General features: G+C 55.0%; 13 protein-coding genes across 13 annotated transcripts; 4 read left to right on the plus strand and 9 right to left on the minus strand.

Annotated features, from left to right (window-relative positions):
* Window positions 1-675: 675 nt before the first annotated feature.
* LTR77_010542 (uncharacterized protein) lies at window positions 676-1,764 on the minus strand (the record flags this gene model as incomplete). Its single annotated transcript, XM_064807760.1, has 3 exons — window positions 676-1,103; window positions 1,164-1,309; window positions 1,370-1,764. The coding sequence occupies 3 exons, from the start codon at window positions 1,762-1,764 to the stop codon at window positions 676-678; spliced, it is 969 nt and encodes a 322-aa protein (XP_064654035.1).
* Window positions 1,765-2,215: 451 nt separating this feature from the next.
* PPT1 (Palmitoyl-protein thioesterase 1) lies at window positions 2,216-5,290 on the plus strand (the record flags this gene model as incomplete). Its single annotated transcript, XM_064807761.1, has 3 exons — window positions 2,216-2,300; window positions 2,419-3,433; window positions 3,766-5,290. The coding sequence occupies 3 exons, from the start codon at window positions 2,216-2,218 to the stop codon at window positions 5,288-5,290; spliced, it is 2,625 nt and encodes an 874-aa protein (XP_064654036.1).
* A 1,217-nt stretch (window positions 5,291-6,507) lies between these two features.
* On the minus strand, window positions 6,508-7,041 carry VPS55 (Vacuolar protein sorting-associated protein 55; the record flags this gene model as incomplete). Its single annotated transcript, XM_064807762.1, has 2 exons — window positions 6,508-6,942; window positions 7,000-7,041. The coding sequence occupies 2 exons, from the start codon at window positions 7,039-7,041 to the stop codon at window positions 6,508-6,510; spliced, it is 477 nt and encodes a 158-aa protein (XP_064654037.1).
* Window positions 7,042-7,418: 377 nt separating this feature from the next.
* PRE5 (Proteasome subunit alpha type-6) lies at window positions 7,419-8,313 on the plus strand (the record flags this gene model as incomplete). The annotated part of the gene is made up of 3 exons (XM_064807763.1): window positions 7,419-7,456; window positions 7,512-7,623; window positions 7,687-8,313. The coding sequence occupies 3 exons, from the start codon at window positions 7,419-7,421 to the stop codon at window positions 8,311-8,313; spliced, it is 777 nt and encodes a 258-aa protein (XP_064654038.1).
* Window positions 8,314-9,652: 1,339 nt separating this feature from the next.
* On the plus strand, window positions 9,653-11,440 carry LTR77_010546 (uncharacterized protein; the record flags this gene model as incomplete). Its single annotated transcript, XM_064807764.1, has 1 exon — window positions 9,653-11,440. One exon carries the CDS (start codon window positions 9,653-9,655, stop codon window positions 11,438-11,440), a length of 1,788 nt encoding a protein of 595 aa, XP_064654039.1.
* Window positions 11,441-11,845: 405 nt separating this feature from the next.
* Window positions 11,846-13,181, minus strand: LTR77_010547 (uncharacterized protein; the record flags this gene model as incomplete). The annotated part of the gene is made up of 4 exons (XM_064807765.1): window positions 11,846-12,214; window positions 12,257-12,538; window positions 12,594-12,823; window positions 12,881-13,181. 4 exons carry the CDS (start codon window positions 13,179-13,181, stop codon window positions 11,846-11,848), a joined length of 1,182 nt encoding a protein of 393 aa, XP_064654040.1.
* Window positions 13,182-13,558: 377 nt separating this feature from the next.
* Window positions 13,559-14,475, minus strand: LTR77_010548 (uncharacterized protein; the record flags this gene model as incomplete). The annotated part of the gene is made up of 3 exons (XM_064807766.1): window positions 13,559-13,641; window positions 13,694-13,774; window positions 13,833-14,475. The coding sequence occupies 3 exons, from the start codon at window positions 14,473-14,475 to the stop codon at window positions 13,559-13,561; spliced, it is 807 nt and encodes a 268-aa protein (XP_064654041.1).
* Window positions 14,476-14,593: 118 nt separating this feature from the next.
* Window positions 14,594-15,478, plus strand: LTR77_010549 (uncharacterized protein; the record flags this gene model as incomplete). Its single annotated transcript, XM_064807767.1, has 2 exons — window positions 14,594-15,074; window positions 15,150-15,478. 2 exons carry the CDS (start codon window positions 14,594-14,596, stop codon window positions 15,476-15,478), a joined length of 810 nt encoding a protein of 269 aa, XP_064654042.1.
* A 1,886-nt stretch (window positions 15,479-17,364) lies between these two features.
* On the minus strand, window positions 17,365-18,256 carry LTR77_010550 (uncharacterized protein; the record flags this gene model as incomplete). The annotated part of the gene is made up of 3 exons (XM_064807768.1): window positions 17,365-17,672; window positions 17,732-17,981; window positions 18,038-18,256. The coding sequence occupies 3 exons, from the start codon at window positions 18,254-18,256 to the stop codon at window positions 17,365-17,367; spliced, it is 777 nt and encodes a 258-aa protein (XP_064654043.1).
* A 949-nt stretch (window positions 18,257-19,205) lies between these two features.
* On the minus strand, window positions 19,206-20,865 carry LTR77_010551 (uncharacterized protein; the record flags this gene model as incomplete). The annotated part of the gene is made up of 4 exons (XM_064807769.1): window positions 19,206-19,880; window positions 19,936-20,133; window positions 20,192-20,446; window positions 20,506-20,865. The coding sequence occupies 4 exons, from the start codon at window positions 20,863-20,865 to the stop codon at window positions 19,206-19,208; spliced, it is 1,488 nt and encodes a 495-aa protein (XP_064654044.1).
* A 720-nt stretch (window positions 20,866-21,585) lies between these two features.
* On the minus strand, window positions 21,586-21,952 carry ERD2_1 (endoplasmic reticulum retention protein; the record flags this gene model as incomplete). The annotated part of the gene is made up of 2 exons (XM_064807770.1): window positions 21,586-21,622; window positions 21,684-21,952. 2 exons carry the CDS (start codon window positions 21,950-21,952, stop codon window positions 21,586-21,588), a joined length of 306 nt encoding a protein of 101 aa, XP_064654045.1.
* A 57-nt stretch (window positions 21,953-22,009) lies between these two features.
* Window positions 22,010-22,499, minus strand: ERD2_2 (endoplasmic reticulum retention protein; the record flags this gene model as incomplete). The annotated part of the gene is made up of 3 exons (XM_064807771.1): window positions 22,010-22,300; window positions 22,362-22,420; window positions 22,478-22,499. The coding sequence occupies 3 exons, from the start codon at window positions 22,497-22,499 to the stop codon at window positions 22,010-22,012; spliced, it is 372 nt and encodes a 123-aa protein (XP_064654046.1).
* A 3,256-nt stretch (window positions 22,500-25,755) lies between these two features.
* ATG8 (ubiquitin-like protein atg8) lies at window positions 25,756-26,388 on the minus strand (the record flags this gene model as incomplete). Its single annotated transcript, XM_064807772.1, has 3 exons — window positions 25,756-25,792; window positions 25,865-26,244; window positions 26,365-26,388. The coding sequence occupies 3 exons, from the start codon at window positions 26,386-26,388 to the stop codon at window positions 25,756-25,758; spliced, it is 441 nt and encodes a 146-aa protein (XP_064654047.1).
* Window positions 26,389-27,209: the final 821 nt, after the last annotated feature.

Genomic DNA, 27,209 nt, shown 5'->3' on the forward strand with positions numbered 1-27,209 from the left:
CGCAGGCAGATTGGTTGGCCCGACCGAGCTTGTGTATGTTGCACGGCTGACACGGATAGCGTCCATCACACTTCCCCTTCCGTCTACGGCAATTGACGCACGCTCTTTGTACACGAGCTTGCCTCGTCGTCGGCGCTCCGAATTGAAGCGTGCCCTCCATGTGAGATCAGTGTGAACATGCACTGTTGATGGCAAATTTGTAGATTCCAACCACGAACTCATATAAGCTTCAATTCTACGTCACGCCGCGTCAACCTCCCTACATGCGCAACATGCATGTAGATAACATCCAGGTACGGGCATGCGAGTAGATGTACAGCAGGAGTCGCCACCATGCCAGCAGAAAGAGAAGAACATTTCCACCAATCAAACTTACATCCTACTATGTGGATTCTATCTACACGTCTACAATGCCTCCGCTCTCCCGCTCGCAGTCGGAAGTCAGGAAATAGACAATTCGGTTCAACCCAGGCGCATGCTGCGGCTTGCGGAGCTCGCGCCGATGAACATAAAATGTACAACTGTCTTCTACATGCATCTCGCTTTCAATGGGCCCTTCGAAGTCCACATCGACCCATCAAGCCGTCTGCCATTCCGTGGCTGCTAGAGCCAAAGACCAGGCGCAAGACCAATCCCACCAAGCCATAGTTCTTGCATTCAGCACCCGCCAGGCTACTAGGCCTCGTGCGACAGCTGCGCAGTACCGTTGGTGCCATTCGGCCCAGCACTGCCACCGTCGTCGTGGCGAAGCAGGTCGCTTTTCTCGGCCTCTGCAGCTTGATGCTCGGGACCGCCCATCTTAAGTCCCAACCTTTCCGGATTGATATTCCAGTGTCCAAACAGCAGAGCCAGACTGAAGACCGGCTTGGCGATCACGTCCAGTATGCCGTAGAAAATCGCCTCATAGTTGGGGCTGATGACGTTGCCCCCTTCGCACACTCCCCAGGCAACGGGGTACAGGAGCCAGATGACCAGGGTTAGCACACCGCAGCGAACGTAGACACGGTGGACATCGTCGCCCAGGCGCTTTGCGTTTCGCCTGCCCACAAAGGCCAGTTCCCAAAAGACGCCGAACATGCAGGCGCATCCAAACGCGAAGAAGCCTGGCATGTGATCCGTCAGCTGTGCGGTGGAAGTAGATATTTCAATCCGTTGATACGTACCCCACTTGTATCTCGACTTGACGAGCGCGCCAACCAGTCCGGTGACGACCATGCCGACGTCAAGAAAAAGGACCCAGAGGACTGTTGGCCAAGGCAGACCAGCCGTTAAGGTGAGATCCATCAGCAGCAGCGGTGTCGTGATGAACCTGTTGGCAAACGTTAGATGGCTTTTCTGACACATGGACCGCAAACAGTGCAGAACTGACCAGTCAATGTAGCGGACATAGAAGATTTCTCTGTTGCGACCCTCGCCGCCAGCAACCATACGAACCCACTCGACGTCGATCGGAGTCCAGCCCAGATTAGAGCCCATGGCAAAGTAGGCAATCGAAGCGGTGGTACAGATGGCGGCGCACATGTAGAAGAAGATGCGGTCGGTGCGCGGCTTCTTGTACGACATTGCGATAATGGTGAGCGCCGTGGCGCCCATGACCGCGCAGACGGTATAATACCAGTCTGAACCCCATACCGTGATTGCGATCTCCACGTGCTTGTTGTTTTGCGTGTTGTCGTTGACGTCCAGGGCGTTGTTGGCGTTGGCGCTCCCGGCGAAGAGTAGGGCGCTGTAGACGGCCAGGACCGTTGGGAGGAGGACTGCCATTGCGACTTGGTGTGTTGATATACTGAGGCGATATGGAGGCGGCCAGGACAACAGCTGGCGAGCCTCGAAGCATCTTCATGACTGGTCGCATTTATATCAGGTCAGTCGGCAGTCCCAGCCGCGGAAGCCGTTGTACTTCCATCGCGGCCGATGTCGAGACATTGTGTCTTTCCGTCGGCGGCCGCGGATGTTGAAAGATATGGTTAGTGCAAGATGAGGAAAATGGAGCTGAAGTTACGAGAATCTGCCAAACAAAGACCACCCGGGAATGTTCCGGGAATGGTCCAAGCGGATGAAGCTCGCCTCGTGACCCAGCGGCATGCGAAGAAGAATACAGCCACGCCATGTTTCCATTCCATCTCCAAAGCTTCGCGGGAGCTCCAGGTGAGGATGTCTTCCCGTGACTTCATGCCGCCGCGAGCCATCCCAACATCGTCTTGCTCCCTTCACCATGCCGCCACATCCCGCCGAGCTGTGGCAGCAGAGTTCGAGCTTCTTTAGCAGAATGAAAGACTACTACTACCCTCAAGCCGACGGTAAGTGGACCGTGTCTTGCGTCCCTCTCGATACTAGCAAGGAGGTCCCAATGTCGCACACCTTTCATCGACGCAGTCGCAAAGGTATAGGTACCAGCTGACATCCCCATGCCTCCAGACCCGCCCACGCCAGCCATATCTGAGCAAACGGCCCTGCTCTGTGAACTACTCTTCACCGCATTCTACGTGGCTCCGTTCTACCTGTCACCAACGCTCCGATCGACGCCTCTAAACTCTCGAGATGCACCGATAGTCATCCGCGCTCGCATGCGGGCGGTCGGCCTTACCTGCATCGCCTGCATGGTCGTGACCATCTACGTACTCGCAATGGAAGGGCACGCCACGCCCAGGGAAGTGCTACGCTTGCTGGGAGTCTGGCCTTTCGACCCACTAGACATCCTGAAAGTGCTGGCATTGGTGCTGGTTCTATTCACCTGCTCCCTCTACGAAGAGCTCATCGTCGACAGCGAGTGGCGAGACTGGAGCTGGTCAAACTTCCGCCAATCCATCTTCGACAGCTGGGTCGGCTACCGCAACCTCGTCGCCGCCCCCTTCAGCGAAGAATTCGTCTTCCGCTCCTTCACCATCCCGCTCTTCCTCCTCGCCAAAACCGACCCCATCCGCATCGTCTTCACCACACCCCTCGTCTTCGGCCTCGCACACCTGCACCACCTGACTGAATACCTCCAAGCCCGGACACCCAAAGGCAACCGCTTCCCACCCTTCCAAGCCTGGCTCTCCGGCATCCTGCGCAGCGTCTTCCAGTTCGCCTACACCAGCCTCTTCGGCTTCTTCGCCGCCTTTGTCTTCCTCCGCACCGGCAACATCTGGGCTGCCATCGTTGCGCACAGCTTCTGCAACCGCATGGGGCTGCCGCGGGTGTGGGGGAAAGTCGGGCAGTTCGCTGATTACGATTATATCCCGGCGGAGATGAAGAAGCCTACTGCGCTGGGGCAGGGGAAGCGGGATGAGGATGGAGATGCTGGGGCGCCGGTGAGGGTGGGGGATGGCTCAATAGATGTGGGGGAGCAGGAGAGTGTGCAACTGAATGGGACGACATCTCAGCAGGTTGGGCCGAAGAATCTAGGGTTGACGTGGACGGTGGTGTATTACAGTCTGATCTTTGTGGGAGCGTATGGCTTTTACAGGCTGTTGATGCCACTGACTGAGAGTCGATATGCCTTGGCTAGAGTTTAGACGTAGACCATTGCCATCTGGCGAAGTTCTGCTGACCTTGTGTCGTCTTCTCGAGTACACCAATCAGTTTTAAGCATCTCACCGTGATTAGCCACTCACAATAGAGGTATTGGCAATCCGAGGCGTCCCTCCAAACTCTCACTCCTGCCATGTTCGGTTTAGCTCGATCCGCATTCGAGTATCGCCGAACGTCATCCTCCCACAAATTTCCGGCGGAGCACACGAGCGATCTAGACTCGAAGATCACTTCACCTTCACAATTGTACAGCACTCCTTTGCCTGTCCCTTCAAACGTGCGCAGTCCTAATCCTCGAGTCCGTAGACAACTTAGGAAGGCACTCCAGTCGGAGCCACCCACCACAACCATGGCAGACGCCGTCGCCCTCAAGAACAAGGGCAACGACGCCTTCAAGAACCACGACTGGCCGACCGCAATCGACTTCTACACCCAAGCCATCGACGCCAAACCCTCCGAGCCCTCCTTCTACTCCAACCGCGCGCAAGCCAACATCAAGCTCGAAGCCTACGGCTACGCCATCGCCGACGCCTCCAAAGCCATCGAGATCAACGCCGACTTTGTGAAAGCTTACTACAGAAGAGCAGTAGCGAATACGGCGATCCTGAAGCATGGGGACGCGATACACGACTGGAAAATTGTGGTGAGGAAGAACCCCGGAGACAAGGTCGCGAAGGCGCAGTATGAGGCGTGCCAGAAGCTGGTGAAGCGGGATGCTTTCCTCAAGGCGATCGAGGTGGCAGATGCGCCGAGTGCGGCCGAGGGGTTGGAGGTGGAGAATATGGTAGTGGAGGACTCGTACGACGGGGTGAGGTTAAAAGACGAGATGACGGAGGAGTTTCTGCAAGACATGATCGAGCGGTTCAAGACCGGGAAAAAGTTACACCGCAAATACGTCTACCAAATCATCCTCGCAGTCACCGAGCTTGTCCGCGCCGAACCCACCATGGTCGAGATGCAAGTGCAGAAAGACCAACGCCTCACCATCTGCGGCGACACGCACGGCCAATACTTCGACCTGCTCAACATCTTCAAACTCGCCGGTGCCCCGAGCACCGCCCACAGCTTCCTCTTCAACGGCGACTTCGTCGACCGCGGCAGCTGGTCCACCGAGATCGCCCTCCTGCTCTACGCCTACAAATGGCTGCTCCCCCGCAACATCTTCCTCAACCGCGGCAACCACGAGACGGACGACATGAACCGCATGTACGGCTTCGAGGGCGAGTGCAAAGCGAAATACTCCGAGCGCGTGTTCAAGCTCTTCTCCGAGTCCTTCTCCGCGCTTCCCCTCGCCACGCTGGTGGGGGACAAGTACTTCGTGCTGCACGGCGGCCTGTTCTCCGACGACGACATCACCCTCGACAACATCCGCAAACTCGACCGCCACGCGCAGCGCCAACCAGGCCAGTCCGGGCTGATGATGGAAATGCTCTGGACGGACCCACAAACGCTCCCGGGTCGCGGACCATCCAAACGCGGCGTCGGGCTCCAGTTCGGCCCGGACGTCACGAAGCGCTTCTGCGAGAAGAACGGGCTCGACGCCATCATCCGCTCGCACGAAGTGCGCATGGAGGGTTATGAAGTCGAGCACGACGGACGATGTATTACGGTGTTCTCGGCGCCGAAGTACTGCGATTCGACGGAGAACAAAGGGGCGTATATCGATGTGGAGCACGATTTGAAATTGCAGTATCGGCAGTTTGACGCCGTGCCGCATCCGGATGTCAAGCCGATGGCGTATGCGAATAATGGGTTGATGAGTATGATGGGGGGTTGAGCGGTCGTATAGGAGGGGGAAGAAGGAAGATGTGGCGGGGTGTATGACTTCTATGGCGGGACATTTGGGTTTGTTGCATAGCGCTGTGGCGATCTGTTGGGGTTTGCTTTGGCATGTGGAGCAGGGCGTTGCGAGGCTGTTTGGGGATGTGCGGCATGGTCGTGTTGACTCTTAGTCGCGCTGGCTCTTGCTCGCACAACAACGACTGAGGCGGACAACAGGCGCCTGTGCAGCGTGAGTCGCGGGAGTGTTGTACGCAGAAATGCATTGCTGTGTAGACATAGAATGTACTGTCCTACATCAGAATACCTTCAACGTATGTAGCTCCTCATCGCTCACAATTTCTTTCACATCGCGCGCTGTCTTGCAGCAATAAAGCTGTCGGTGAGAACACAATACGCAAGAGCTCGCAAGATACAAGCAGAGCCGGAAGAGGAAGGGCGACATGTGAGAGCCTGCCCGAGGTCGCGCCGTTCTTCGCTCACCCCTCAGCGCGAGGATGGTGATGACAGCCGCGGCTTGCAAAGGTAGTGGTCCGATAACATGTGAAAGCGCTGTACCTCTTCCACCTCCGCACCAGCGTAATCGTGCAGCAGCAGGCGCTCGTGAAGGCGGTATTGCGGCAACCCCGCGTCAGCATGGTGATCCAGCAGCAGCAGCAGCAGCAGCATCTAAAGGGCGTACGCGCATTCCGTGCAAGTGCTCCCATCCCATCACCACCCCCCAATCCAGCAATTAAATACCTCCCCCAAAAACCCCCCTCACCCATCTGGCAAATGGGAAGCCTTCAACGGCTGGCTCGTGGCAATCAATGACAAATGGCAAACGGCAAATGGCAATCGGTCTGAGCGCCCCCATCGGGCTCAGTGGCTTGAATTCGGTCGTTAGGGCTATGCGATATTCATTAGAATCTTATGAAACAAATCAATCGGCATTCGGGGGGATGCAAAAGTAAAAATCCGTTCGCCGGGTTTCTCATGACCGAGCTGCCTTTGGGGGTTTGGGTTGGTGAGGTCGTTCTTTTTGTAGTTTTGATGGGTTGTGGGAGGTCGGGGGTTCGAGGGGGGATTCGCGGTGAGGTGATGTTGGAGGTGGGGTACTTTACCTTTTGCAGTACATTACCGTGAACCATGAGATGTCGACACTTTGTACAGTGGGTCCTTTTGCTTGATCGTGAGTATTGCTGTACATACCAAGGACAACCATGTTACATGCGCTCAACTCTCATTGCTCAAAACTCCTCCTGTTCTCGGAAGAACATGGTAAAACTTATAATCGTCCCGTAAATCAACAATCCTCCGATTATGCTCATCACCATCGCTTCGATCCGGATCATGTCGCAATGTGCCAATACTACTGGCAGTGCTGTATGAAACATTAGCGACCGTTCTCCATACCCACGCTCCCTTATCGCTCCAGGGTAAGAGGTACATACCAATGCCCATCACAACCAAGAACCCAGTAATAAACCTTCCCAATTCAACGATACTGTTCCCACTCCCACTATCCATAAAGTCATCCGGATTGCTCGCTTTTCCGCATAGCCAGTTGGGGATCGGGGCGAGGCAGTAGGTTGCGACGACGAGGAGGGGCAGGAAGTTGTTGAACAGGGCGGAGGAGAGGATGACGAGGAGGAAGCCGATGGCGAGGATCTGGGAACATCAGTATTTGCGATAGCGACAGGCAAGGGGCGACTGGGAAAAGCTTACGAAGGATAGGACTATGATGGTCTTAATGCCTGCCATCGCCATGACGGGCGGATGAGCCGTGAGCGGCGGGGGGAGGCGGCGGTGGTGGTGGGTGTGCGCAAATCGAGCTGGCAGTGCGCTTTGTGTCTTCGTAGTAGACTCAGTAATTCCGGTATCGTACAGCAGCCGCAATGATATGAATATAGGCAAAGTGAAGATGAAGTGAGGTTGAAGCTCACACGCGCGACTGCCTTGTTGGACGTCGGCCGTTGCTCGGAAAGCTTGGCGGAATCTGGAGCTTGGACTTAGGCCGATGAGGTTCGCGTCTTTGGTCGCCTGCTTGCTCGAAGATATACCTCCATCTACCATCCACTCTCCGTCCACCAACACACTGCGTGCCTACTCCATACCAACTCTCATATCCTCGAATAGTCGCCAGGATGTTCCGGAACAACTACGACAACGACTCGGTCACCTTGTGAGCAGCCATCAAACGAGCAATTAAGACGTAGCGATCGCTAACATGGCCACAGCTCACCCCAAGGCCGCATCTTCCAAGTCGAGTATGCGCAAGAAGCAGTGAAGCAGGGCTCAGTGGTCGTCGGCATCGTCAGCAAAACACACGCCGTCCTGGCAGCACTGAAGGTACCCCATACCACCTCCATCCACGACCTTCAGTGTCCAGTATACTGATATAAGATGTCCTAGCGCAACGCAGAAGAGCTCTCCTCCTACCAGCGCAAAATCATCCCCATCGACACGCACTACGGCATCGCCCTCGCCGGCCTCGCCTCCGACGCCCGTGTCCTCTCCAACTTCATGAAGCAGCAGTCCCTCGCCTCCCGCCTGACCTACGGCCGCCCCATCCTGCTCTCCGACATCACCTCGCGCATCGGCGACCGCGCGCAGACCAACACCCAGCACTATGGCAAGCGACCGTACGGTGTGGGGTTGCTGATTGCCGGGGTGGACGCGCGGGGACCGCATCTGTTCGAGTTCCAGCCGAGCGGGGTGACGGTGGAGTGTGTGGCTGGGGGGATCGGGGCGCGGAGTCAGATGGCGAGGACGTATTTGGAGCGGAATCTGGACGAGTTTGAGAATTGCTCGAGGGAGGAGCTGATCAAGCATGCGCTAAGGGCGTTGAAGGATAGTTTGAGCCAGGACAAGGAGTTGACGGTGGATAATACCAGCTTAGGAGTGGGTGGGATGGAGGAGAACTTCAAGATGTACGAGGGCCAGGATATTGCTGGGTGGTTGGAGACGACGTTTGAGAATAAGCAGGAGGGCGGGCAAGCAGCGGAAGGCAGTGGAGAGGGAATGGAATTGGACTCGTAAAGACAAAGGATGGCGACGGTGCATGCGATGCGGAAGGCATGAGATGATTGTGCATGGCGTGGCGTTCCAGGCGAACGCATGAGCATGAGCGTGCGGCACGGTAGACATGTAATACTACTGCAACTTACAGCCCAAAGCTGCCTCCACGTTTCTATTCACCTCTCTGTCAATATCGTACTGCTCTTTGTGAACAATGATCATGCTGTCCTATGTCCTTCCATAAAAGCTGATCGTTACTCAATCCGGCAGTAGCACGTAGCACGGGCGCACCTTCTTCACGACTTCACTTCACTTCAATTAAGGTATCACAAGCTTGAAGAAATATACATCTCCTCCATCTCCGTATTACTCAGTCCATATGTATGAATGAAATAATTCCCTTGCGTGACGCATCAAGATCAAAGCTGTCATGATGGCGGTCGCGGCTCAACAACTCAAGAATGGCCGGCGCCTGCCTGCCTGGGTCAAGATGAAAAGATTGAAATGTCCCAAAGCTCAGCTGAACCCAGTGCTGAAAGAATGACGAAAAAAGAGTACTGAGTGTATCGAAGAGCCTGAGGGGCCATGGGTGTTGAAAAGCAGTGTATGTGGGAGGCAAAGCTGAAAGCTGAAGAAGAGAATGCCGTGAAGTCGTGACCAGAGTGCCATGAATCCGCCGAGAACCGGGAAGAGTGTCGAGAAAGGCCTCGTGTACGCTGGTCAAGGTCCTTGTCATTCTCCGTTCGGATCGAGGTATCAACTACACGGACCATCGACGTTGAATTAGACCGGCCGACGCATGGCGAGGCTGGAATGACCTGCTTCAGCACGTGAATCCCTTCCGCCACAATGGCTTTCTACCGGTCCAGCTAAGACCGAAGACATTCGTTTCAGACCTTCTCTTGCCTCGTCCGTCTGTCTTCAACCTGGTGCGCCGGCCTCTCGTCCTTCGAACAGGCCGCACATACGCCCGGCGTTCGAGTCACTGCGTCACGCGTCCTCGCTCAGCAACGGCAAACATTCGAAGGTCCTCTAAGACAAGGCGCATACCCCTCTGACTCCATGAACGCTTTGCAACCTAGCTGTGAGATCATAGCCTGTGGTCTACCAATTGTTGCGCTCCGAAAGCAGTGGGTAGGTAATCAAATCGTCCAGCGATCTTCCGACACTCTCGGCTTCCCACGACCTCACCTCATCGAGCGCTGCGTTACACCGCTCGCGACCTTACCTCATCTGCCAGCCATCCTCTTTGCACTACTTCCCTCCTCGTCCTCTTCTTCGTAATCTCCTGCAACTTCTTCACCATCTCAACCACCTTACATTTCCACCTCTTATCATTCATCCCACCGATCACGCCACCATGGACGGCTTCGAAAGTATGCTCCTTGGCGGCTACAACTTCGAACTCGACGACAACACTGGTTGGTTCGACAGCTGGGCGCCAGATATCAGCGCCGGCAACTTCTCGACGCCTTCCTCCGCCCCTGCGCCTGCGCCTGCCACGCCGATACAGCAGCAGCCGCAACCCTTTGTCGCGCAGCAACAAACAAACAAACACCCATACCCGACACCTCCTGATGAATTCACCCCGTCGCTTCACCAGAATCGTGCGTGCTACCAAAGCACTCCTCAACACTACACGAATACACTCCAGCAGCAGGTGAACATGACACCGGCTCGACCGAGCCAGACTCATGTTCAAAATCAGATGGGCTACCAGAGCACTCCTCAACACAACATGGGCCACGGCTACCAGCTGCAGAACATGACACCGGCTCAAGCGAACCCATCTCCTCTCCGCCAGACGGCATGCTACGATCCCTCTCCGCAATACAACCTGCGTCCCGTCTACCAGCGTCCTCTCCAAAATCGGATGGGCTGCCCAAGCACTCCTCAATACAACATGCGCCCCGCCCACCAGTCGGAGAACATCACACCAGCTCGAGCAAATCAGCCTCTTCTCCGCGAGCCGACGACCTACCCAGCCGCCTACCAGCACCAGACGGGCCTTCTTCGCCAGTCGGAGAGCTGGTCGCCGGCGAGACCATGCCCGCCTCTTCTCCACCACCAGATGTACTCCTCACCCGTCTCCCAGCGCCAGATCGGACCCCTCCACCAGACGGAGAACGTGCTACCCCCCGGACCCAGCCCACCTCTTCTCCGCCGCCAGATATGCTCCCCGCCCGTTTCCCAGCGCCAGATGGGGTCCGTCCCTCAGTCGGAGAGCCCGACGCCAGCTGGGGTCGGCCAGCCCCTTCCCCGCCAGACGATGTACTCACCACCAGTCTCCCAGCGCCACCCGGTACCCATTCCCCGAATGGAGAACAGGCCACCAGCAAACCTGCCTACGCCCATTCCCCGCTACACGCCCATTCCCCGCCTGAACAAGAACGCCCCCGCCGTCTCCCAGCGCCAGAAAATGCCCGTCCCTCAGTCGGAGAGCCCGACGCCAGCTCGAGTCGACCAGTCCCTCCCCCGCCAGACGATCTCCCAACCCGTCCCCCAGCGCCAGATGGCGCCTGTTGCGACTGCGAAGAAGGGATGCAAGCGCGCCGCAGAGCAGCCGCTGCCGCAGCCGGCGGTGAAGAAACAGAAGACCTCCACACAAATCCAAAATCTCAGGGAGAACCTAGCATGCGAAGAAGGCAAAAAACTCCTTGCTGGCCTCAGCATGGGTGCCAGGCCAAACCAGACCAACACGACCCCAATCACCCAAGTCGCCGCGCCACCAGCCTCGCAGTCGACGCAAGTCTCAAACGTCAACGAAACGGTAGCATCTCACGAATGGCGAGACCTCACCGCCCTCCTCAACATGGGCACCCGGACAAACCAAATCAACAACAACAAGCGCAACCTCAGCCTCACCCCCACCACCGGCACCGTACCAACCGTCGACCTCATCACCCCGCCTCCCGTCTCAACCCCAGACCTCGAACGCTCGCTCGCATACCACCTCACGGCCGAAATACAACGGATGGATGCCGCGGAGGCGGCGAAGCGCGCGGCGGAGGTGAAGCGCGCTCTGCAGCAGGCCGGATGTCCCCCGGGGTATGTGCCGGCGAATTGGGTGTGTGAGAGTGCAGTGGGGTATCCCGGGATTCCGCTGTCGTCGAGTGTGTGGCCGCAGACTGTGAAGGCGCAGGCGTAGAGTGGTCGCCGGGCGGGCGTGTCTAGGAATGTTGGGACGAGGATTTTGGCAACGGTGTGATTTCTGTGTGCGGATGGTGATGATCAAAGGATACTCAAATACTAGCAGGGGTTTGATATGTTTGTGTTTGGTTTGGAGAAGATGGGATATAGCGTTGGAGAGACGGCATGGCATGGAAGCGAAGCAGGATCTGAAGGGCATGCATGGTACAAGCGTGGCATTGGAGACATATACCAAGATACCAAGACAGCATAAAAAATGGCCAAGGAATGGAGTTTAGTATGAGCGAGCATGTGAGGGCTTTGAACATCGAGCGGTACGAGCGTTGACACCACGGGTCCATCGAAGCAGCACAATCGAATCTACCACGTCCCGCCAGTCTCACGTCCATTACTGACAAATCACTCACGGCCCCTCACTCCACTCAACACTAACCCCCCTCCGCGCACTCTCCTTCGCCAACTCAATCACCCTAATCCCCATCCGACTCTCCTCAGCCTTCACCTCCACATCCCTCTCCCCCCTTATCGCAGCCGCCAGGTCCCGGTAGTAGTCCATATACGAACCCACCTTACTCGGGATTTTGCCCGTGAACAGCACGCCGGTTTTGTCTTTTTCGAATTTGCTCTCGTCGAGCGGGGTCTTGGTGTGCAGCGTGCCGTGGTAGCGGTCGGGTTCGATGCCGAAGCCGGGGTTGTCTGCCTTCATGTGGGAGTCGAGGAGGTGGTCCATTTGCACATCTTCGCCTTCCTGTTCGTACGTGAGCACGCGGCTCTAAGAGGGACAGTTTAGTTGGGTGGGTAGGCGGAGACGTACCTTGACAAAACTCCCATTCGTGCCTCTCACCCAATACTTCAACTGCTTAGTCTGCGGACTCACGACCGTCGTCTTGACCGTGGCGATGAGGTTCTTCTGCTCGCCGCCGTACTGCAGAATAATGGTGAAGGAGTCATCGACCGCATCGTCCGTGCCGCCTTCTCTCAGCACGCGCAGGAAAGCTGTTACGCTTTTCGGCTTGCCGAAGAGGAGGAGCGTTTGGTCGAGCGAGTGCGTGCCGAGACCGTACATCATGCCGCCGGCGGGGGAGTCGGCTGGTGTCTGGATTACAATATCAATATGTAAAACATAGAGAAGTGTATGAGGGCTGACGTACCGTACTCCCCCAGTTCGCCCACGGCGGACTGTCGAGATCATAATGATTCGCAAACTCGGTGATCTTGCCAAACGGATTCGGCTCAATGCTCATCAGATGCCGCAGCGTCCGGAAGTCGGAGTCGTAACGGCGGTTCTGGTAGACGGTGAGGATTTTGCCCTTCTGCTTGGCCAGGGCGATGAGCTTGTCCGCCTCTGCTGTTGTGGCGGTGAAGGGCTTCTCGATCACGACTTCGCACACACATCAGCGCCACCCTTCATTAAAAGATGTGATGGAAGATAACATACCATGCTTCCCAGCATTAAGCGCCTGCTCTCCAAACTCACAATGCGTATCAGAGCTCGTACACACAATCACCAGCTCCACATCCCCATCCTTGAAGAACTCCTCCGCCGTTCGGTAGTGCTTCGCCTTCGGGTAGTCGACAGTACAATGCTTTCCCGACTCGACCTTGGAGGGATCACTTGGCGCCTCTGCACGCTGCAGGAAGGCGACGACTTCGTAGTCTGAATTGGGCGTGATGAATGGGAGATGGAAGCATTTGGTTGAGAAGCCGTAGCCCATGAGGCCGACTTTGATTGGAGCCATTGTGAAGGTGTGCCAAGAGGAATATATGAGACGGTTTTGGTAGTATCACGAGACAGATGGATAGGATGAAGTCAGAGGTGTAAGTAGGTAAACAGAGCTCGGTAGAAGCTCAAAATGTATCGGACCTACCAATTTAGGCTGAATGCCTGTCAGGAATAAGACATGACGAGTGTGGGCGTGGTAAAGGCAGTAGAAGGCAGTTGAACATGCCGGCTGCGGATCATTGTAAACACCTTCCCAAGAGGAGCTGGTTCGGGAGGAATAGGTGGAAGCGGGGCAGAGTACCCACAAATAAGTTGTACTCACCAGACACAGAAGTGCTCATATGTGAAAAGGCTGGCACAAGAACTGGTGTAATGATATGCTTTGCATGGGGCTCATCGTTTCTTGCTTCCACTTCCTCCAGAAGCACCTCCGCCGCCCGAGCCGGCCATCCAGCCTGCCAAATCGAAGTTCTGGACTGTAGCACACCGTCAGTATAAGGTAGATTGATTGGAAACGAACGTTCATACTCTGACTGGCAGCCCCTTCTGAGCCAGAGATAGGCCCTTTGCTGGACATCTGCTCCATTTCTGCCTTCATCTCCGGGTCCACTGCAACATGTCAACACATAGCCTCCCGCAGCAGAACCACACCCAGCGTGCAACATACTATTCTCCATCATCTTCGGCAGCCCAAAGATCATAACCACCGACACCAACGACATCAGAATCATCGGGCTCTTTAAGAAGCTCAAAATGTTGAACCCTCCCCTCTCCATATAAAACTCCTTCTGCGCGAAAGGCCGCACTTCAAACGTAGCCTCGTTCTGCGCAGATCCATACGAAGGCCCCTTGTTGCTCCATTCGTTCCCTCTGAAAGTCTGCCATGCCGAGATCGTCTGCGCGCTGTCTGTTTTCTCTACGTCGACTCGTAGTGGTGGGAATTGGTGATCGCGGCTGTGGATGGTGAGGAGGTAGCTTGCCGCGTCGATGTCTGGGAAGAGAAAGATGTTGTCTCGTCGCAAGGGGACGTCGTATCGTACTCCGGGTGGTCCTAGCAGGACGGCGTGGGTAGAGGATGTGAGGGTCGCTGGATTAGGCAGTTGTGGTGGTGATGGTGGGATGGAGATGGTCAGGCGGGCGGCGGAGGCGCTGACTGCGCTCAAGAGGAGACTCGATAGCAGCGTGAGCAACATGGTGATCTTGAAGTCGTCGGGCAGTTTGTTGTTGTGCTGATATCTGGCTCCTCGCAATACTACAAAGGCAGGTTGACTTCGAGAACGGAAGATTCCGCTGACTAGCTCCAGCAGCATCCAACGATGATGTCGACAGATCTCATGCCATTGAGATCTAGAAAAACAATGCCACAATCGAACTGAATCACAGTGTACCAGGATTGACATCAATCAAACACGAAATCACCAATCGAGGATGTCCATCTACTCGCGCATGTTCCGCTACCGCGAGCTCGACGAGAACAACAAGCCCATTGACCGGACGAAGATCGTTCAGAACTCACCACTACTCAATCTCCCTCGAGAACTACGAGACGAGATCCTCTGTCATATACTGGAAGCCCGCAATGAACCACCGCGATATCCTCCGACCGTGGGACGAAGAACGAAACTCCACGACATCCACTACCCACCTTACGTCCCCTTTCGATACCCATCCTGGGTCTGGGTCTGTCGACAGCTGCGGAACGAATGCTTCGAAAAGGTGTCAGGCCGCACAGCAGGCCGGCCGTTGAAAGCCGAGCTGGACATAATCTTCAAGGGCTACCTCTCCTGGCCGACGTGGACTTATCTTCCGCCGCTGCTGCCGCGAGAGAAACCGTTTGATCTGGACGTGACGCTACGGATCTTCAGCACAGAGGCGTTTCGCTCCAATGATGGATGGCCGAGACAGCCGGGTACTGCTTTCAGGGATCTGCTTTGGATCCTGAATACGCTCTTGCACAACGGGCCATCTTTGACCTGCAATCCAGACGGCGACAACCTGTACCGCATCAACCAGTTGTCGGTTCAAGTATCGTTCCATGACGATTACTCTCCGGACACCTTCCCGGAGACTGCCCACAACATCTTCCGAATGCTGAAGGAACTGGCGACCGTGGGCTTGACGGACAACATCGTCAAGACCGTCAGCGCGCACACAGAGTACGTCCAGCGAGGAAAGACGATAGTGTTCAAAGGCGAATGGGACGTTCCAGAGGAATCCGATGATGAGAAGAAGAAGGAGTGGAACCAAATCGGCTTCTTCTGTCCGGCGCAGCTCTACTCGAGGTCGAGGTATCCGACATCTCATAGCACCTGAGCGGCAAACAGTGTCTCGACACCAATCTTCCCATACATTTCGACTTTGATCCATCCCAGCGAAGGAAAAAGCCGAAGTGTCCAGCCCGGTTCAGGCGTCCAGCATGCGGCACAGCTCGCCAACCCACTGCACCTCGCTTGTCCGAACGAACAGTCATATACTGTCCAAACAAAAGCTGCATCTAGGGAAGTAGCTGAAATTGGGCTCTTAAAAGCCACCACTTCGGTGATGGGAGCCTGGCTTTTCGCCAGGTTCCTGAAGGTCTTGCGGTGTACCTTAACGCTGTTCGAGTCCCTGCGGGTGACTTTCTTCCCTTTTTGGTCTTTTGCTGGACCTTTGATGGTTTGGCCTTTGGACTCTTTTGATCGGATATCTGGTCTATTTCAACTTTAGCAAGCAATGAAAGAAAACTGGAGTGGCTGCTTCAAAGGATGCGAGCAGATTCCGCCGGCACCACTGCCTCTACCGGGACAGTATCCGACGTCTCATATCACATGAGAGACGAAAGACATTCTCAACACACTGCTGAAAGCGCCTGAGATATGTTCCGACTCCAATTCCATAAAACAAAGAAGAAAACGGCCTCGCAGCCCATCCCAGCGCCCAACGTCAGCTTACGCTCCCACCGCAACCGGCTTACACCCAACAATCACATACCTTCCCCCAAAAAGCCGCAATCAGGGAAGTCAGCTGTAACAACCTCTCTTGCCTCTTTTCCCAAAAAGAGCCGCTTATATGGGGATCTGGCTCGCCAGGTTCCTAAAGGTTGGCAGCGTACCTGACGCTGTGTGGTTGTCAGCGCACCTTTAAGCGCTGTTCGAGTCTCTTTGGGGAGACTTCCTTCCCTTTTTCTTTGGTCTGGGATTCTTTTTGTGCGAGTATGCAACTTCTGGTGGTACTGGAGCGAGAAATGAGAGAAATTGGTTCTAAGAATCTGAGCAAGGTCCGACGACGCCGTTGCCTCCATCTATCAGGACAGTATTCGACTCGACCCCCCCCGGCATGCGAGAGATGGGATGGTTTTCTGAAAACACCGCTCAAAGCATATGAGCTCTATTCCGACCTCAACTCCATCCAGCAAATAAGAAGACAGGCTCGCAGGCTTCCGAGGTCAGCTCATCCCCTTCCTGCAGCTCGGACTCGCGTCCTCTCAACAGTCATGTACTGTTCCAACAAAAGCTGCAAACCAGGGAAGTAGCTGTGACAAACTGCATTGGCAAATGGGAGCCTGGCTCGCCAGGTTCCTGGAGGTCCTGCGGCGTACCTTAACGCTGTAAGGTCTGCAGTGCACCTTAGCGCTGTTCGAGTCTCTCTTGGGAGGCTCCCTTCCCTTTTTGGCCTTTGTCCTCTCGCTCTGGATTCATTTTGTACATGGTTATGGACGGTTCACTTGATCCCATGCGCTGGTCGAGGGAGACTGGAGACGTCCTCGAAGGATGCCGAGCAAACTCCGACGACACCGCCATCTTGATCGGGACAGCGGCGACGGACAAGAGTGAACCGTTATATTTCTTTTCGAAAAACCGTGCAATCAGGGAAGTAGCTGTACCAAAAAGAGATTTCGAGAGTGCGGCGTCTGGTTCGCTCAGGTCCCTCTCACCTATGGTGATTGCATACCTTAATGCTGTTCGAGTCCCTTTGCTGGGGCTTGCCTTCCCTTTTGCTATTTTACTCGCGCAATCATCGTACGGGGCGGGTCTGCTTCCTTTTGCAAAGGGCTATAGTTGAAGTCAGATGAGAAACTACAAAGTTGAATGAAATGTTTTGGATGTGTAAAAATGCAATCGTCATGACATCTCGTGATGAGTGAACCAAACCGTCATCTATCCAGCACGAGAATCCACCATCTAACCTCCCCTTCTCAACCTCTCACCAACGCTCAACACCTATGCAGCAAACCTCTTCGCCTTCTTCGCCCCCTTCCACAGCGCCGGGCCCGGGATCTTGTAGCTCTTCAGAGTCTGGTAGATGCTAACCAGAATACCCGGGTCCGTCGCCTTGTACAGCTTCGTCGACGGAGTGCCGGACGGGACGCCGCTTCCCGAGCCCGAGATCTTGAGGTTGATGCATTGCGGGTAGTTCTGGGCGCCGTTGGTGCTGCCGGCGCCGTGCAGGGCGATGATTTCGTGGCGCAGGACGTAGTTGCCTGGGGCGACGGAGGCGGGGATCTTGACGGTGTGGGTGATGTTGTTGGCTGTTCGTATACATTAGCAAGACTGGTTTGTGTTGCTGTTGATAGAGGAAGGCGCTTACCGAGCAGCTTGTCAGAGGCCCATTTGCCGGGTACGACAGCGTCGTTGAGGAGGCCGCCTTGGTGGATCTTGCCCCAGCTCAGGGACTTCTTGTCGACTTTTGAGCAGCTGCCGGAGCATTTGGCGAGGTAGTCGATGACTGGGCCGTGGTGGCTGTCGGGCCAGGTGTTCCACTGGAGGTCGATGGATGATCCAGCTTTCACTGGAATGGATTGAGTGCCGGGCGTGGCGCCGATGTGGCAGGCGATGTCCTGTTATCGATGGTCAGAGGTCGGACCAGCATGTCGTAAGAGATATGACGACTTACTTGCGTGCCATATGCATCGGGCGCGACAAAGCCATTGTCTTGGTTCAGGGCATACCAGCCAGCCGTGGGAGGCTTGCTGGAGCCGTAAAACCAGTTGGGGTCGCTACCCTTGTACCACTTGCCTCCACTGACGATGCCCGAGACGAACCCGTGGGCAGACACAGCTGGCAGGGCAGCGATCGCCGCCACGGCAATGCTCGAAATGGTGACCGAGTGCATCTTCAAGATGTTCTGTGATTTGTGAGTGGTAGAAGAGAGCGTATTGTCACTAAGACTTTGGAGAAACGAATGGAAGAGCCGGTCAACGGTCTCAAATGAAACGACAGAAAGGTCTGGATGGAACACTGAAGATGAGCTTGCAAACAGAAAGATCGTGGAAGAGTGGTGGAAGCCATGCTCATATACCCTTCTCCCTACCTTCCACTATCGCTTGAGCGCATGAATCGTCCTGTAGGCGAAGCGATCACGCCCAAACGTCGTCTAGACATCTAGACGCTGGTGTAGATTGCCTTGGTATCACGGAGAATTGCTGTGTTGCTCGATACTCTAAACCTGAGACGTAGGAGTGACCTTGGCCGGAGCAGGCGGGGCCAGAGCCGGCGGGCGAGACTCCTCCCTGCCAGAGACAGTTTGCAAACGTTGCTCGTCCAAGTGAGCTTCAGCATACTTCCATAGAACTATCGTGGGCCGGCGACTTCGCTCTGCGCTGACGATGTTCTTCTTCGACCACCTCCAGACTCCACGATCGGGAAGGTGGACTCCCTTTTATTATCTTCAGATGAGCACATCTGAGGCAGATCGCGCGCCTAGAAGACCAATATACACGAGACGAGATGACCTTGGCGTTGCAATAGAGGCGTTCGTCGCTCCTTCCGGCTACCATGGCTGGCGAGATCTGGCGGCAGGCATTCTCCGGAGTCCAGAATGTCTATACCTCGATGCGATGTTTCGAATGGGTGTCGCACAATGCTGGATGGCGAGAGGTGAAACGTGGGAGGAAATTCGAGGACGTCTCGCTCGCGGCTAAATCAGAAATGGTCACGTGCGAGCAACATCAACTCCAGTATCGCCTAGCTGGCGTTGATGTACTGCTATACCAAATCGTCGGCTTGTTGGTAAAGAGGCAGCTTAGGCCTCAATTGGTAGTGTATCTACTTTATCTACAAAGCTAAGTGGTATACCTAAACTCGGGATGCCTATACCCCAGCTCGCCTTCCCCCTCCCTCTGCTGCTCAAACCTATACTCCCGCTTCCCTGCCCTTCGCGCCGCATTCTCCCATCGGATGTACAGGATATTCGCAATTACACCAATGAGCGTCAACCCGATAGCGCCGAGGTTGATGCTGTGTCCAGTGCGATAGTCCGGTGCGTCGCCAGGCAGGTACGTGAAGGTCGCTACGAAGGCACCGCAGTTGCCGATGGCGACCTGAAAGCCAACGCCCGTGGCCTTGGTATAATGAGGAGCGAGATTGTTGGAGAGCCAGGCGAGGATCAAAGGGGAGCAGGGGAAGGCGCCGACGGCGATGAAAAATGTGCCGGCGTAGCGGACGGCGTTGGAGTCGGAGGCGAGCTGCATGATGTACCCGACCGCTGCGATGGTGAACCCGACCACGATCAGCGGGCCACGCATCTTGATTCGGTCGCTGAGGTAGGAGCTACCGATGACCACGAGGAAGGCCAGGAAGTTCGGTGGGACGGTGAACAGCTGTGCGGTGACGTTGGAGTAGCCCATTCCCTCGATGATGCTCGGTAAGAACAGCGAGTAGGAGTAGATCGGGATGAGGATGAGGAAGAAGTTGAACGACATGAGTAGGGTGTTGACGTTCAGCAGGGCGAAGCGGACCTGCAATGTCGTGTTAGCCATTGTCGTGGTAGCAGAAAGACGGATACACGCTTACCGCAGCCCAGCTGAACTTCTCCTCTTCGACCTTCTCCCTGCTCGTCCCGCCTTGCAAGTCCGCATGCAGTCGGTGCACGGCGATCAAACGCTCGTCTTCGCTCAAGAAGCTCGCAGAGCCAGGAGTGTTAGGCAGGAAGAAGAAGGCGACGGCTGCCACTACAATGGTGATCGCGCCTTCAATGAAGAAGATCCACGGCTGCCAAACAAAATCAGTCTTAAGATTCCCGAGTCAGTAGTGGCGCGCAGTCACTCACCCAACCATTGTAGCCATGGTAGTCAATCTGGGACAGCCCAGTCGCCAGCAATCCACCGAAAGCTCCACTCAGCGGCGCCGCGCAGTAAAATATTCCGAGGCGAAACATCAAGTTGTGCCGCTTATAAAACATGCTGAGGTAGAGGATTATCCCCCCAAACATGCCGCCCTCGCAAGCACCCAGCAGCATTCTACAAGCCACCAAACCGCCAAAGCTCTTGACAGCGCCCATACAGGTCCCAACAATACCCCATGCCTACCACACAACCAATCAGCCGCAAATCACAAGCCAGCAAGAACAGAAAGAAACCATACCATAGCCAACATAGGCAGATACCTCCCCCCACCCACAATCTTCAACAGCCAATTCGACGGCACATCCAGCAACACATACAGAATATAAAACACCGTCAGCGCGATGTTGAAATCATTGCCTTCCAAGTCTAGATCCTCCTCCATCCCGTCAATGCGGGCATTGCCGATGTTGGACCTGTCGATAAAAGCTAGCAGCCAGAGCGCAAAGATCCAGGGTAGGATGTGGAAGTCGCATTTGCGGGTGATGCGGCGCTCGAGGGCGGGGTCTTCGACGTAGTCGGTGGGGAGGGCGTGGTGTTTTTTCTCAGCGTCGAGGTCGATGTGGTCGACGGACTCGTGTTTTTCTTCGTCTGCGGCCATGTTGGAAGCTGCTGCTGGTGCTTCTGGAGTCTTCCTATTTGTCCAGGACGGGAGCGGCGCGTGCGAGCAGGCTCAAGCGAGCCAGTGTAGCGATTCTATAGGAAGGAAGCAGTGCAGGAACAGAGCAGAATCAGAAGATGAAGTGGACGAGAAGAAGTAAGAAACAACAAGACCCTAAGAACTCCAACAAAAGTCTTGACCTACGTCTTGTATGTCCCCGCTGATCAACGGCAACACTTCACGGAGCGCGCAGCGGGCTGGCATCAGCGAGAGATCGACGCAACACGCGAGCACAGCAAAATGACGATCGGATCGGATGGTGGAGTTGCGTTGCAGTTGCAGTTTTGGTGATGTCGGAGCTTCCAAGCTTCCTGCCCCGCAAAACGTGCCGGATGCCCACAAGGGGCAGGGGGCTTGAGTGGGCTTGCCGTGCTTGTATAGCTTGAGGTCTCTTGTTTTAATATGCGATTGAAGACTGTGAACTGTTACACATGCTCTGATCGGTATCTCATACATTCCAGACCTCCAACGCCCAGCCAGGCGGAGCCGTAGCATGCGCTCCTTCCACCCAACCAGACCGAATCTTTCTCTATCGTAGCCTTGCAACGCCGAGTGCTATGCATAAACCAAGCATCAGAAGATATCTGAGAGATGTGCCTTCTCCCTCTTACGCCATCTGGCTCGAACAACATCAGAGCAGACGCTGTTGACGCGTTCCGCCTATACCGGGAGGTTGAACTTCTTGCCCTGCAGAACCCTGTTCATAACATGTCAGCATGGAAATCCACCTCCAAGCGGAGACTCAACGCAGTACATACTTGGTATAGTAAATCCAGAAGAAGTCCGAATACAGCACCGTCTGCACGATCCCAGCAAGGACAGCAATCACATCGAAATGACCGCCCCCTGTAGAAGTCGTCTCGGTGAAGTATCGCCAGACCCAGTTGGGAATGTACAGCGCGCGATACGCGCCCAGCGCAAAGAGATAGTGCGTGGTGATTGTTTCTGCCTCGCCCGTTCTTTGCAGCATGAACAGCTGTGGTAGGATCGCGACGGACTCGAGCCAGATGGAGAAGGCCCATAGCATCTAAACATAGTCAGCGTCGTTCATTCCGTCTCGTCCTCCACTGAGACCAGCCGGCCCTCAAGTATGACCCACCTCAGGCGGCGTATACCTATACGGAAACAGTATCGCCAACACCGCCGCCCCTCCGACCAAATATTGCACCTTGAACGTATCCTGGTTTGGATCATGCGTGGGTTTGTAATCGTTGAGCATCAAATACACGATGTACGTCTGCGCGGAGATGAAGATGAGCTTGAAGATGGTGTTGTAGACGTATTTCGTCGGGTCGGTCCAGAAGAGATCGAGGTATCGCGTGATGTAGACGGCGAGGTAGAGGAATTGGGATTTGAAGGAGATGCCTGCTGCGCTCTGCCCAGTTGTACCGTTAGCAGCTGTCGCGTGAGCGAAATTCTTGGAGGAGCAGACTTACACTCGACGTCCGCATCTTAGCCAGCAGTATGAAGATCGAGGCGGCATGCGACAGGTCGCCTGTTGTGTGGTTAGCCTGTCAATGCCCTGTACGTTGCAAGGCATTGCGGTCGCTACCTGCTATCCGGAAGATATTCATGGCGGGCATTGGGTGGCCCTGTCGAGGGCCAGTCGGCGATTCGCTTCGAGATTTGTTTGGAGTTCAGTGGTTTTGCTGTGCTTGGGCGCGAGAAGTGTTGATCGAGAGCCCAACGCCAGCTTTCACGTTCTCAAAAAACGTCCAAAGCCCCTGCCGGTTCCATGCACCTCGGCAGTGCCCGGAAGTCTATTGAAGAACTATTTGCGGAGACATCGTCAGACTCCCGAAGACTTGACGGTATCAACAATAGCTCCTGAGAAGGATTAAAAGGAAGAGGAGAGTAGAATCGAGGCCAGCGCACGTTGGTCAATGACCACAGCAGCAGGGCATTGCCCACTCCTTCCCTCTCCGGTCTGAAAAGCTGCTATCACATGCATTCCACAGGACTCGGGCAAAACGCATTATCACCTACCACCACAGGTATTCTACTAGCATCGCTCCAGGTCCTCCTGCCCTTGGAGGTTAGAAAGGCATGCTCCAGATATGGTCGCCTTGCCAGGCATCCGTCCAGCCAGCCGCTTTGCTCATGTACACCGGTCCACCAAAGGAGTGACTCACCATCTCAGCCCCATCCCGCTCGCCTCTTCTTCGGCCACAGCATGCAGCTATTATATATCAGGCTGCAAACGCTGTTCACCAGGGAATTAGCTACACCAATCAGCTTCGGCATGCCATTGCACTAGAGGATCTACCTCTCTTCCCTTTCGCTGGCCTGGAGGGCGTGAGTTCGTGTCTGCTAAACGGGGCCGCAGCGGTGGGTTGTCTCTTTTGCTATCGCTTCCATTTACAAATCACGTGCCCTCTTGCCTTCTCGACCGTGCGGTCTCGTCGACGCATGGACGACTGCACTGTCGTCTCCACGGGTCTATGCCTTGCTCGTTCCTCGGGCATGCTTGGATGAACAGTCATATTCAATTCGAGGATTGCTGCCTACCAGGTAAGTAGCTACAATCGAACATCAGCAAGGGCTTTTACACTAGAGACTCCGGTCTCCCTTCCCTTTTGCGTCTCCGAAGACTGTGAGGTCGTGCGTTCGATTCTCTGTATTACTCTGCATTCGAGAAGCACAAGTCTTTCTTTTTGTTGGCAGTATCACGACAGTCGTCCTGTCCTACAGGTAAGTACCATCTGACCCAGTCTTTCAGTCTCTCTTTCCATAAACAATTCCCTTTCGGTTGCAGTGCCTGTTTTCAGGCAATCCGCTCTTTCTTTTAATCTTCTTCGTCCAGTCGTCCGGTTCCTCTTGCTTCACTTTTCCTCTGGGTCTGATTACCTCACCCCCCGCCCTAACTGGACCGGCGGCGTCTCGGCTCCCTCTCCGCCACCTATTATATTTCCCTTTCCAAAGTTATGCTCTCAGGGAAGTAGCCACAACCAACAGATTTGAATCAGGAAAGCATTCAGCTCGAGACTTCGGTCTCCCTTCCCCTTTGCTTTTTGCTAAGGATTGGTGCGGCAAGGTCGGGCGTTCGAATTTCTGCTTTTTGTTCGTTTCCCCTTTTTGTTCGACGCTTTTGCTCTACGCTGTCTGTTACATGTCCGGTTCAAAGATATGTGTACTTCTACTCAATACCTTGCCGCTATCTGTGCTTGCTCAGTGTGCTGAGTCGGGATGAACTTGTTGCCGGTCAAGGATTTTGGAACACAAAATGCAGTCCAAACGACGACTGGACTGCACTCCTCTACGCAATTCGTTAAATCTACTCTAATGTCCATCAACCATTCCCCCTTCTCCTTTGCAGTGTTCGTCGCTCACTATGGCCGTCCTCCCGTCCAAGCCGGTAAGCCACACAGCCTGCAGCCTCCCGCAAACCACCCAGCACCCGGTGACTCAACCCAGTCACCGCCCCCCCTCAAACGCAGCTATCATATTTTATTTCAACAATCGAGCATTCCAGGGAAGTAGCGATAACAAATACCTTCCTTCGGGATATTTCCTACCGAGGATCCCGCTGTTATGGCGGTTGCAGCCTCTCTTCCCTTTTGCTCTGGTGCTGAGCCGTGCAGAGGCGAAGGTTCGAGAGTGTTGTTTTGGGGGTTGCGATCTGCGAGTGCGATGCTGAGGGCTCCTACTATGGCTTTACGACGACTGAGAGACGGATTGATTTTGGACGGATGAGTATCTGCTTCATAGTTCTTTTGCCGTCCTGATTGTTGCAGCTTCCCACCGCCCCAAACGCACAGCAAGACCGTGATAGAAGAATAAACTGTCTACCATGCCCTGAAGTTCTCGCATGCAAACACACCGTATAACAGCAACAAGAACCGCTCTGTACCCGTTCCTTTTGCTTCTCAAGCGTACCTCCATCACAAGCTCGCATGCTCTGTCTCTGTCAGTAGCCGTTCCATTCAGTGCTGGCGGAAAAGGGCTGCATAAGTGACCTTCCTCGCTCGAAAACATAAACACGTATGCCGATGGAAGCTCATACCTTATGCACCGCTCCATCTGCATCTGCATCATCGCCAGTGGACGGCGCCCAGGATGGCAGGTAGTAGTACATACGGACCCATCCCATCGCCCACGGCTGCGGCCACAGCGCCATCCCTCTTTCCCTCCTTCCCTCCCATTTTCCCTCCGCCAGTCCCTCAACCTACATATGCTTTTTCCAAGAAAAAAATGTCATCTCAGGGAAGTAGCTGAGTCAAAACTTATATGGCCCCCCGGGCCCGGACTGACTACCCGGACTCCCTTCCATTTTGCTTCTCCTTTTGCTGACATTGGTTCCTGGAGGAGGTCGTGAGTTCGATACGTCTTTGGGATGCGGTACGAAACATGGTTTGGCTGCTTCCTTTTTGCTTCGCCCTTGATCAAAGCAGTGGTTGCTCTATCATGTTCTTTTCATCCCTCGAGCCATTTGAATAATTCGACTTGGCGGGCGGGTACAGCAGTCTCGGATGCCACCTAGCCTATGGACACTGCGAAGCTACGTAAGCCGTTTCGTCTACTAGGCAGACATCGCCAGTTCATTGAAGTCGAGATAAAGCAAGGCAAGGGGGGATAATGGCAGCTAGAATGGCTCGGCTACTTGGGGTGGTATCAAGGAAGATGTCTCTTAGATAAGCTTGCGCTCGCCTCCTGATACTCCGAGCCATACTTCCCTGCTTGTGATTTGTGATGATAATGGTGATGGTGTCCTTCACGCCGCAGCTCTCATGTCATGTCATCCCGTGCCTAGTTCCAATACGCAATCATCATCGTTTGTCCGTCGCAGGTGTTCATCCCTCCTCATCCCTCCCTCCCAGGAAATGAAGGTACTTAGATCGCCTCGCCGAAGGTGTTCTCGCCGGAGTAGCTGTACGCCATATCAGTATCTCTCTGACACCAATCCACATCACCCTCTTCTAGTCCACGGGAGACAACTCACGTGATGTACAAAAACCCATCCTCATCCTTATGCTCCTCGTAGATACTGCTCATCAGCGCGGCGGTCGGCGGCAGGACCTCGTCGACGAAGATGAAGATGGCCTTCTCCGGGGAGAGCTTGATGCGCTTGCGGATGACGTAGACGAACTGGCCGACGGTCAGGTCGGCGGGGACGAGGTACTTCTTCTTGTCGATGGTGGCGATGTCGGATTTCTCGACTTTCTCGCAGATGACCTGTTGTTCGTGAGTGTTAGGGGCCAGCTTCTTGAGGGTTGTATGTAGCGGTGAAGGTGGGGTTGGGGGGAGATGCGACGTACGGGGATGCGGTCGGCGTATTTCTGGCGGATGCGCTCGGCCTCTGCTCGCCTCTTCTCGAACGGGCTGTCATCGTGTTAGCTGGGGAGTAGTGGCGACGCGAGGTGGTGGGTGAATCTTACTGCTGCGGCGGGTGTTAGCAAGCTGTCATGTCACACCAAGCATCTCGCGGTCGCGCTGACGTACCTCGTCCTTGAACTTGCTCCTCATTTTGGCTGTTGTCGTGGGTGTTGTGGTATGTACTGTCTACTCAGGTGTGCGTGTAGCGGGTCGTGTGAAGTGGTGAAGTCGGAGGTGGTAGTGTTAGTCAAGGACGAAGAGTCGTGGTGCTTGCAGCCTTGGAGATGGCGGGGTGACCTTCCGCTGCGCTAGCGCGGATGATGACTCGCTATCATGTGATTGGACTTAGTCAGATGCCACGGTGAATCTTGACTGCAGAACTGTGCTACATGTGATGAGGACCACAGTGAATCGAGGGTGAGGCACGTGGCCACGAAAACACAAAGACTGTGAATAAGCGCTTTGAGAAGCTCAATAGCCAACAAAGCCGCGAGCTACAGCTAAACGAATCGTCATGTACATAGGAATCTGGATATCGCTGGTAGATCGTACTCCCAACGCCTTCGAAGCCCATACCAACAGCGGCTTTCCCCTCACATCGTCGCCGTCGGGAAATAGTACTCCTGCCAGAGGTAGTCGTAGTCCTCGATGAAGCTGCCCACCATATCGAGCAAAGGCTTGCCCTTCAGCTTGCCTGCCACCCCTTGAACAACACCCTTCGTCACGTTCTCGTAGAACGCTCCACGCATTGCCCACCACGCCATCGCCCATCCTCTCTTCTTCAGCTCCTCCTTCTCGAGCTGCGACAGCCCTCTCGCACCACCCGGTCTCCGCATCTCCAAGTCCTTCTTCGCAAGCTGTCGTGCTCCATACTCGATGCTCAAGCCCAGCAGCCATGGTCTCCAGTCCGCCTTGCCTCTGCCACTCTTCCTTCGGCACCAGTAGGACATCGCAGCCGCGTAGATGACAGG

The sequence above is a fragment of the Saxophila tyrrhenica genome (assembly GCF_035928015.1).
Source record: "Saxophila tyrrhenica strain CCFEE 5935 chromosome Unknown scaffold_24, whole genome shotgun sequence".
Classification (NCBI taxonomy): Eukaryota; Fungi; Ascomycota; class Dothideomycetes; order Mycosphaerellales; family Extremaceae; genus Saxophila; species Saxophila tyrrhenica.